At 40.3% G+C, this 11,037-nt stretch overlaps 1 protein-coding gene and 1 long non-coding RNA gene across 5 annotated transcripts in view; one reads left to right on the top strand and one right to left on the bottom strand.

Annotated features, from left to right (window-relative positions):
- Positions 1-762: 762 nt before the first annotated feature.
- On the top strand, positions 763-2,678 carry LOC106588975 (uncharacterized). 4 transcript variants are annotated; one of them, XR_001324736.3, is made up of 6 exons: positions 763-926; positions 1,196-1,247; positions 1,371-1,540; positions 1,702-1,728; positions 1,861-1,920; positions 2,058-2,678. It is a non-coding gene; the product is annotated as an uncharacterized LOC106588975 (long non-coding RNA). The 4 variants fall into 4 exon arrangements; XR_006762469.2 differs by having other exon boundaries at positions 763-1,247; positions 1,404-1,540; XR_006762468.2 differs by having other exon boundaries at positions 763-1,247.
- The window catches only part of LOC106588976 (alpha-catulin), a 105,005-nt gene continuing 96,546 nt past the window's right edge, over positions 2,579-11,037 (bottom strand). Inside the window, exons 16-19 of the mRNA XM_014178571.3 lie at positions 9,179-9,235; positions 6,423-6,542; positions 5,235-5,318; positions 2,579-5,069 (exon numbers count right to left, since the gene is read on the bottom strand). Of these exons, the coding sequence (XP_014034046.3) occupies positions 4,905-5,069; positions 5,235-5,318; positions 6,423-6,542; positions 9,179-9,235 (426 nt within the window). The 3' untranslated portion in view covers positions 2,579-4,904. The remainder of the gene's footprint in view (positions 5,070-5,234; positions 5,319-6,422; positions 6,543-9,178; positions 9,236-11,037) is intronic.

Raw genomic sequence — 11,037 nt, 5'->3', positions numbered from 1 at the left:
TTACAGGTGTTGAGCTTATGGGCATGTGGCAGCAGTGTGTAGGAGGGAGGTTCCTAGGTGTGAGAAGTGTTTAGAAGCGCATGAGACAAAGGAATGTGTAGCATTGGGGAAATGAGTCGTATGTGTTCATTGTAGGGGTGCCCATGTGGCTGGGGATCAGAAATGTCCTGTGAGAAAGAGGCAGGTTGAGGTTTCCAGGGTTATAGTAGTGCAGAAGTTGTCATACGCTGAGGCAGTGAATAAAGTAGAGGAAGATGGGTCAAGGGGGAGGGATCCTGAAAGAAGTGGTGTGAGTAGTAGATCTATACCATTACAGAGGGATAAACAAACAAGTGATATATGTTTCAGTGAGATTGGATTTATAGCAATGGTTATCAACTGCACTGCAGGGATGTCGCAGAAAATTGAGTTTGTGGTAGCAGCTGCAGAGAGGTATGTGGGTGTGCGAGACTTGACATCAGAAGAGTTACAGGGTGTGTTAAGTGGTGGTGTCCCATCCTTTCAGGTTGTTGGCCTGAAGTAGGACTAAGTAGATTTAAATAGTGGAGTAGGGTGGTGTTCTTTATATATATATATATATATATATATATATATATATATATATATATATATATATATATATAGTTATTTTTTTGTGAATGTAGTGTTAGATGGTAGGGTATTTGTTTCTCAATTTTTTCAAGCAAAGTCTAAGGGAGTGCTCCAGTCTAGTAGGTGGCGGTAATGCAACATTTATTGGATGTCAACCGCCGTTAAACCTCATCTAAGAAGAAGTGTAACTGCATTTACACTCCTTTACGAAATCGAAGCATTTGTAAAATATTTGATTATTATTTGATGCACTTTGGTACTAGCTAGTTCTATCAACGGAAGACAAAAAAACACAATAAGTCGCCCTCTGTCAGCGATCGGTATTACACTCGATGGTATAGAACGGCTAACGTCTTTTAGCTACCAATGTTGACCACTGAGCTTGGGTGTCAACATGATACAAACACGTGTTTTGGTTATGGCAGCCTGACAGCCTTTATGCCATTTACAGTCATTTTATAGAATGTGCAGTTGACTAATGTGTTAGTGTTGGGCTTGTCCAAAAACCTCTAAACTCTTAACCCTTCTTGGGTTAAGAAGTTTGTTACTACTGGTTTATTGTCATTGTTATGAATTAATAAAGTTGTGTATTCGTTGTGCTTAGATATCAAGGGTGCGGCTTGTGAAGACCAGTGCGTTCTTCAGCGTTCAAATAGGTAAGAACATCATTGTTCATTTCATGCTATTGAGATGAGTAGATACACTTGCTTCACTTCAAATTTGACCATGTTAGCTCATCAACGATACTACAGCAGACCAACGCGTTACTTCGCTACCAGTTTTTTACAGAATCTGTGTTATCACCCTGGCAGAGAGACTCACCCTATTCTTCAGAATGGCACGACAATCAAGAGTATCAACTATCAAATAAGCTCTGGCTGCAGTCGCCTGCAGAACAGTGTCTCTGAGAAGTCGAAGAGATTATGTGCTACAACATTTTTAAATAATTGTATATAATCTGGTATATTATCTTCCATACATAAATATATATGATATTATATGACTATTATTATCTGGTACATTATACTACTGCTATATACTATGGTATTGTCATCCTCTGAGTTTGACTTGGGACTGTCAACCTAACTAGCATATCTTCCTTTTTCCCAGGGAGGGCAACTTGCACACCACTTACAGGTGATTACAACCTTTTCTCTCCTATTACGATGCACCTCGGGAGAAAATCCACCGTTTATGCCATTTATTACTCGTAGATCTTTTGAAATGATCCTGAAATGTAATCCTAGTTTCTCTTTTCAACTGCATAAGAGCTGGCTATTGGATGTCAATGAGGTTATTCTTGAAAGGCCAAAACCTTTACTGGGAAAGGTGAGGAGCATTTCCATAAGCTTCATTCCAGTTAAAACACATTTTTGGTCAGTCTAGTGCTTCATTTACATGTACCCCATTGAGAAGGTAAATTACATTAGCATGGCTAACTCTCCTACCTGTGTGTATCTGACCAGCCTTTCACAGAGGGATAAATGCTGTCATCCTTGAAATAGAGAGCAAGACGGTGACTAACGGTCTCCTGAGCAGAGAGGAGTACGAGAGCGTCACCTCTAAACGGACCAGCAGCACCCAGCCTGAGCCATGCTGAGGAATGAAGAGTTCACAGGGACTCGTCACACTCACCTCAGCTGGAGTGACTTTTCCTGGGGCAGCTTTGTTGGAGGAGTCCCTCGTCTCCTTCAGACCCAGCCAGACCTAGGTACCTGCATAAAGCATACCCCTGTCCAGATATGGACTTATGCCCGTGGTGGATGACAGTGGGGTGATGGAGGTTCTCTAGCCTCTACCAGGAGTACTTTTGTTTGTTTTGTTGTAACATGGAAGAAATTGAGCCAGTGACGTTTTAGGAGATACCTTTTTTTAGCTCTTGATGAAATGTGAGATTTAATTTTCTAAAGGAGGAAATTCGTAAGATATTTCCATTACGTCGGTCATTGACTCTGTACCAAAATAACTTAATACATTACCCATTCCACCCTGTTTTAAGAAAAATAATGTTTATTTAAATCTGTGTTCTATTTATAATCATTTAACTGTCAAAAGAATAATGGTCCAAAACTAAATCTATTTCTTCACATCTGGGGCTTTACTCAACAGCAGCCGACTTTACCTGCACTAATTCACAACTATCTCTGAAGCTTAATATGGTGGTTTAGTAGGACCAGACTCAGCATCTCTGTGGATACAGATACCTATGCTTCAAGTACCATAATAATACAGCGTGATACACAATAGCCTACAAGGCAGTCTTAGACTGCATCCCAAATGATACCCTATTTGCTATATACGGACCACTAAAAGTAGTGCACTATATTTGTATTTAATTTAACTAGGCAAGTCAGTTAAGAATTTGTTCTTATGGGCCTCCCGAGGGGAGCAGTGGTCTAAGGCAGTGCTAGCTGTGCCACTAGAGATTCTGGGTTCGAGTCCAGTGGTCTAAGGCAGTGCTAGCTGTGCCACTAGAGATTCTGGGTTCGAGTCCAGTGGTCTAAGGCAGTGCTAGCTGTGCCACTAGAGATTCTGGGTTCGAGTCCAGTGGTCTAAGGCAGTGCTAGCTGTGCCACTAGAGATTCTGGGTTCGAGTCCAGTGGTCTAAGGCAGTGCTAGCTGTGCCACTAGAGATTCTGGGTTCGAGTCCAGGCTCTGTCGCAGCCGGCCGCGCCCAGGAGACCCATGGGGCAACGCACAATTGGCCCAGCATCGTCCGGGTTAGGGGAGGGTTTGGCCGGCAGGGATGTCCTTGTCCCATCGCACACTAGCGACTCCTGCGGTGGCCAGCACAGTGCAGTGGACACTGAGATGGTCGCCAGGCATACAGTGTTTCCTCCGACACATTGGTGGGGCTGGCTTCCGGGTTAAGTGGACATTGTGTGAAGAAGCAGTACCACTTGGTTAGGACGCACGGCTCTCGACCTTCACCTCTCCCAAGTCCGTACGGGAGTTGCAGCGATGAGACGAGACTAACTACCAATTGGATACGACGAAAAAGGGGTAAATAAAATAATAATTCTTATTTACAAAAACGGACTACCAAAATGCCACCTGCAGGGACTGGGATAAAAAAAAAATTTGTACAAATATAGGACAAAACACACATCACGATAAGAGACAGCGCTACATAAAGAGAGACCTAAGACAACATAGCATGGTAACAACATGGTAGCAACACAACATGGCAGCAGCACAAAACATGGTACAAACATTATTAGGAACAGACAACAGCACAATGGTCAAGGTAGAGACAACAAAACATCACGCGAAGCAGTCACAACTGTCAGTAAGTGTGTCCATGATTGAGTCTGAATTAAGAGATGGAGATAAAACTGTCTAGTTTGAGTGTTTTGCAGCTCATTCCAATCGCTAGCTGCAGCAAACTGAAAAGACAAGTGACCCAGGGAGGTGTGTGCTTCGGAGACCTTTAACAGAATGTGACTGGCAGAACGGGTGCAGTATGTGGAATAGGTTGCCATTTGGGACGCACTTTTACTTACAAGTACAATTCATAAGGAACAGCTTCAAAACCACAGTTCATTTGACTCATGCGCTGGACCAACAGTCTTTTAGATAGGTCTTCTGAAAACATGGATAAAACAGTATACCACATATACACGGAAAATGATTCAATACATACATTACAGAGAGTAGAAAGTCAGTCGGATAAAATTGTCTCTGCTGAAATAGAGCCATAATAAGAACCTTGTGTCAGTCAGTTTATAGCAAGCTAAGTGGCATAATTCAGTGATTAAACCTTCAATTTACTCTCTCTTATTTGGCATCAAAGTGAGATTGCATTAATTACACTCAATAATTGCTAAGCCATGATGCATTTTGGTTGGTGTACAACAGTAAGAGCAATATCAGCTTTGTCCTGGTCCCAGATCTGTTTGGTCGGTCTTGCCAACTTCTCATGACAATGGCCATAGATATTGACAAGACAGCCCAAAACTGAGCTGGGACCAGGTGATCAGAAAGCTGGGGTAACAGCCCAAATCACTGGGTAAGATTCAAAGACATGGTGATGATGGCATCATGCTCTGGCCACGGCTTTCATTTCAGTAAATTTCATATATTTTCTTCATACATGTGATACATCTGGCTGAGATGTGCTACAGGTTACAGTTACACGACAAAGTGAATGGGCTGATTACACTGACAGGCACATAAGTGAGCGGGTTTTTTTTTGGACAAAATTGCCTAAGTGAGTGAGGCGTCTGTGCCCCCCCCACCCGGTGGTTGACAATGGTATGCTCCAGCTCTGTGATAGGTGATACAGGTTAGGGGTCAAAGGTCACTAGACTGGACTACTTGCTCTCCAGGAAGGTGAGGTTGGCCATATGCTTCTCCAGGGACTTGACCCCGAAGCCGTTGCTGTTCTTGCCGTTGAGCGCGTCGTCTTTGACGGGCGTGGACAACTGCCTGTCCCTCCAGCTCTGTGGAGTGTCCAGACTGCTTCTCTCTGACTTATACTGGAGACAGACATAGGATATGCTAGTTATTTTTTAAATCTAACCAATGTAAAAACATTGGAGAAAATGACCACCATTGACATTCATCTGTCTACTCAAACCCCAGTAAACATTGGATATTTGGACAACTTGGTAGATCAGCTGATGTCAACTGTGACCTCTCACCTTTCTGACAAGTTTATTACAGACTGGCAGGAGGTAGATTACCACAGTCATGATGGCTCTAGTGTTCTGAATGGATGAATCCACCTAGAGACAGACAGAAAAATATTCCAAAAACATATCAAGGATGGTTGGTGGTCTTTATAGAATGTAATATTCATCCTAACAACAAAAAGATAATGACTTTTATCCCCGTGGGGAAATGTTGGTAAACCACATGGGAAAGCTGATTGGCTAAGTTTGCTAAAACCAGCTCTTGACAACCACCAGACAGAGCCTCAATTTCCTGCTCCGTTAAAAAAGGCCTTTCAGCAATGACCTTTGTTTGATTAAAACACCCTGACAGACTAACAGAAGACTGATCTGTCTGGTTAATGACAACTTGAGGAGAAAGCCAATGCCTATATAACCGATCCACATTAATCATAGAAGTTCATGTGTGTGTCCCAAATGGCACCCTATTCCCTACTTTTGACCAGACTCCTGTGGGCTCTGGTCAAAAGTAGTGCACTATATAGGGAATAGGGTACCATTTGGAATGCATACTATGTCATTCTCTAATCTCTCATTCTGACTGTAACCTTCCCCATTCGTAAAAAAAGTGACCCATGCTAGTTCATCACTGTCCAACTGATTTTAATGGAGGTTAATTTTACGATCATGTTTTCATGATTGACCTCTCTGTAAAGCAGTAACAAATGTTTGCCCAATGCTGCCAATGCTGATGAATGGGTTGACTTTCTGTTCTTTTTCATTGCAGTTTATCAATACTCCTTGTCAGTTTATTTTCTGTGCATTGTCTCACTCTTCTCTATAACCACGTCTTTTGTCACATGATAGAACTGTATTTATAGTAATAGAACTCTCCAGGCAATATCTGTATGACTGATAGTGCAAATAGTCAGCAAAATAATGAGTCTAAGAACTTCAAATAAAAGTGGATTTTATTACACAAACAAATCCAGTCATTCACAACTAAGGCTGATCCCAATTAGTTGACTGGTCTATTGTTTGGTCGTTAGGATGTTGGTCGACTGAGATTGTTTTAGTCGAGCAGTAAGACAGACAGACAGACAGACACAGACAGACAGACAGGCAGGCAGACATTCTTTCAAAAACAAGGACATTTCTAAGTGACCCCAAACTTTTGAACGGTAGTATTAGAAATGTCCTTGTTTTTTTAAACCGTACCTTCTGGAAGGTGGCAGTCTTGCCCTGTACCGGCGTCCTCACCCCCATCTGCAGCTGCTGACATAAGCCCATAAGCTTCTCCATCTCTGAAAGCACTACCACCTTCTCTTCATCATTCAGCTGTTAGAGGGAAAAGGAGAGACATTTAGTTATGTCAAAAAGTGATCAGAAAAAAGTTGCTCTATAAAAACACAATTAAGGTTTAGGAGCAGAGTTGCAAAATTCCATAACATTTCTCCAAATTCCCTGGTTTGGAGGATTCCGGATTTCCTACTTATTCCCTAATAATTCCATGAATCATACAACCAAGATTTCTGGAAAACCAGGTAATTTTGGGAAAGTTAACAGAATTTTGCAAACCTATTTAGGAAGTTCGAATGGAGTTTATGCATTAAAATCTCACTGTGCTTGAAGTCTCTCGTACAGTTGAAGTCGAAAGTTTACACACACTTAGGTTGGTGTCATTAAAACTCATTTTTCAACCACTCCACAAATTTCTTGTTAACAAACTATAGTTTTGGTAAGTCAGTATGACAAGTAATTTTTCCAACAATTGTTTACAGACAGATTATTTCACTGTATCACAATTCCAGTGGGTCAGAAGTTTACATACACTAGGTTGACTGTGCCTTTAAACAGCTTGGAAAATTCCAGAAAATGATGTCATGGCTTTAGAAGTTTCTGATAGGCTAATTGACATCATTTGAGTCAATTGGAGGTGTACATGTGAATGTATTTCAATGCCTACCTTCAAACTCAGTGACTCTTTGCTTCACAACATGGGAAAATCAAAAGAAATCAACCAAGACCTCAGAAAAAAATTGTAGACCTCCACAAGGCTGGTCCATCCTTGAGAGCAATTTTCAAACACCTGAAGGTACCACGTTCCTCTGTATCAAAAAAATAGTACGCAAGTATAAACACCATGGGACACGCAGTCGTCATACTGCTCAGGAAGGAGACGCATTCTGTCTCCTAGAGATGAACGTACTTCGGTGCGAAAAGTGCAAATCAATCCCAGAACAACAGCAAAGGACCTTGTGAAGATGCTAGAGGAAACAGGTACAAAAGTATCTATATCCACAGTAAAACGAGTCCTATATCGACATAACCTGAAAGGCCGCTCAGCAAGGAAGAAGCCACTGCTCCAAAACCGCCATAAAAAAGCCAGACTACAGTTTGCAACTGCACATGGGGACAAAGATTGTACTTTTTGGAGAAATGTCCTCTGGTCTGATGAAACAAAAATAGAACTGTTTGGCCATAATGACCTTTGTTACGTTTGGAGGAAAAAAAGGGGGGGGGGGCTTGCAAGCAGAAGAACACCATTCCAACCGTGAAGCACGACGTGACGCTTGGCATTCAGGCCAAAGAGTTCAATCTTGGTTTTGTCAGAGCAGAGAATCTTGTTTCTCATGATCTGAGAGTCTTTAAGTGCCTTTGGCAAACTCCAAGCTGGCTGTCATGTGCCTTTTACTGAGGAGTGGCTTCCGTCTGGCCTCTACCATAAAAGGCCTGATTGGTGGAGTGCTGCAGAGATGGTTGTCCTTCTGAAAGGTTCTCTCATCTCCACAGAGGAACTCTGGAGCTCTGTCAGAGAGAGCATCAGGTTCTTTGTCACCTCCCTGACCAAGGCCCTTCTCCCTCGATTGCTCAGTTTGGTCGGGCAGCCAGCTCTTGGAAGAGTCTTGGTTTTTCCAAACTTCTTCCATTTTAGAATGATGGAGGCCACTGTGTTCTTGGAGACCTTCAATGCTGCAGACATTTTTTGGTACACTTCCCCAGATCTGTGCCTCGACACAATCCTGTCTCTGAGCTCTACGGACAATTCCTTCAACCTCATGGCTTTTTGTTTGCTCTGACATGCACTGTCAACTGTGGGACCTTATATAGACAGGTGTGTGCCTTTCCAAATCATATCCAATAAATTTAATTTACCACAAGTGGACTCCCATCAAGTTGTCGAAACATCTCAAGGATGATCAATGGAAACAGGATTCACCGGAGCTCAATTTTGATTCTCATAGCAAAGGGTCTGTTTTTTTATTTTTTATAAATTCGCAAAAATGTCAAACCAGTTTTTGCTTTGCCATTATGGGGTATTGTGTGTAGATTGCTGAGGAAAAATAAAATCATTTAATCCAATTTAGAATAAAGCTGTAACGTAACAAAATTTTGAAAAAGTCAAGGGGTCTGAATACATCTGAAGGCACTGTATATTGATATTATCCTACTTCATTAGAATATATCTGTGTCGTACCATGTTCCTAAACATATTTAGGAACATTTTCAGCCTCAGTTGAAAAATGTTCAGGCTGATTAGCATAAAGAACTTGATCATTTACAAGAAGGCAGTGCAGCTGCACCACAAGCCTGCTTCATTACAGAGTGGGGGGGACTCCATTAGCCAATGTTTGTTTGAAGTAATTAATCAAACGCCCGCTGCTGAGCTGAAGTGCTGGATGTGTTGATTATGTATTAGTAGTGTGTGTGAGTGTGTATGTGCGTGTATTAGTGTTTGGGTGCACTCTCCGGAGAGCAGGGTTAGCCAGTGTTGATAACCACATTTCCACTTTACCCAGAGACGGATGGCAGTCATGAATAGCTGTCAAAGAGGGACATTTAATTAAACTCCAGGACCTGGGCACTTTGTTTCTTTGATTTAAGTACACAGGAAACTGAAACTGGGTGCAGGATTCATTTCCTGCCTAGCGTGGGTGAAGAACGTGTGTGGGTGTGGTTGTGTGCGCATATACCAGGGTGGACAAAGTGTGTAGTGAAGAACACAGCTGGAGTCCTTCCTCAGAAAGCACCTGCAGAAGGAGAGAGAGAAATATACATATATATATAAATGAGAGCGAGACAGAGAGAGAAAAAAACAAAACATGGCTCACTTTACTGGCAGAACATTCTGAACCCTGGTCTGGCAGAACATTCTGAACCCTGGTCTGGCAGAACATTCTGAACCCTGGTCTGGCAGAACATTCTGAACCCTGGTCTGGCAGAACATTCTGAACCCTGGTCTGGCAGAACATTCTGAACCCTGGTCTGGCAGAACATTCTGAACCCTGGTCTGGCAAATCTATCAGCCAAGTATTGTCAATTCCACTCAATGGCTGTATTGTAAGTAGCTGGGATGATGTGAACAAGACCGGTACACTGTACTGTAAGGTTTTCAAATTCAACTGTATTTAAAATTAGCCAATCGGTGAGCAGCTAATTAGAATAATTGCAAGTTACATTTTGCTGTGTGAAAGGGTAGAGTTATAGAAAGTATGGTTGCATCATGAAACTTGAGGGGACATTGACAGTTCTGTACTCTGTTCCGTTTTCTACTATATTCTGCTACTCTGTTCCATATTATATTTATTAAGTGATACTGCAAAGAGAAGCCGGTGTTTGTTGGATATATTGGCACGGGTTTTGTTAGGCCTGAGACAAAGTACCAATATATCCTCCAAACACCGGGTATCCTCCATACAACAGGTTACCAACATATACAAATAATGATTGACATATTATCTTTCATAACGTTATTTTGATGAATTTATTCATACTATTTCTGTTCTTCCACAAGACATAGTCCCATATCTAGGGTTGCTACCCAAGCCGGCTAGTCGCTCCTATTGGTTCGGTTGCCAGAGACGCGACCCAGTCGTTCAGTCTTTTTGTTCTGTATCTATGGACGAGACCCAGTCGTTCGTTCTAAATGTTCCATTGCCATACTGGCTGGCAATGTTGTTATCCCTTGCTTGCTAGTTAGCCAACTACAGCTAATTTACAGTCACGTCAAACACTGCAGCCAGAATAACAACAGTAACGGCATTTGCACTTGTTTAAGCTGTTTTCTAATGACATTTATTTGGATACATCCATAACAATGAGCTAATGAGGTGCGATTTCACCTGGCATAAATGTGCTCTCTCGTTGCTCAGAGGAGCTAGCCAACAAAACATCTAACACAATCTCTTCAAACTGAAGCTGTAAAGACTGCAAACTAGCTGCAATTTGTTTTGTTTTACCTTTTGTCAATTTACATTTTGTGTATATATATATATATACGTATATACACATATATATATATATATATATGTATGTGTATATGTATATATATACATATATATATACACATACATATATATACACATATACATATATATATATATACACATATATATACATATATATATATATATACATATATATATATACATATACGTATATATATATACATATACGTATATATATATATATACATATATATATATATATACATATATATATATATATACGTATATATATATATGTATACATATATATATATGTATATATATATATGTATATATATATATATATGTATATATATGTATATATATATATGTGTATATATGTATATATATATGTATATATGTATATATATATATATGTATATATATATATATGTATATATATATGTATATATATATATGTATATATATATATATATACATATACATATATATATATATATATATATATATACATATATATATATATATATATATACATATACATATACATATATATATACATATATACACATATATATATATACATGTGTATATATGTATATATA

This window comes from Salmo salar, chromosome 27 (genome assembly GCF_965601325.2).
Source record: "Salmo salar chromosome 27, fSalSal1, whole genome shotgun sequence".
Lineage (NCBI taxonomy): Eukaryota > Metazoa > Chordata > Actinopteri > Salmoniformes > Salmonidae > Salmo > Salmo salar.
This window is presented reverse-complemented; position numbering and strand designations above follow the sequence as displayed.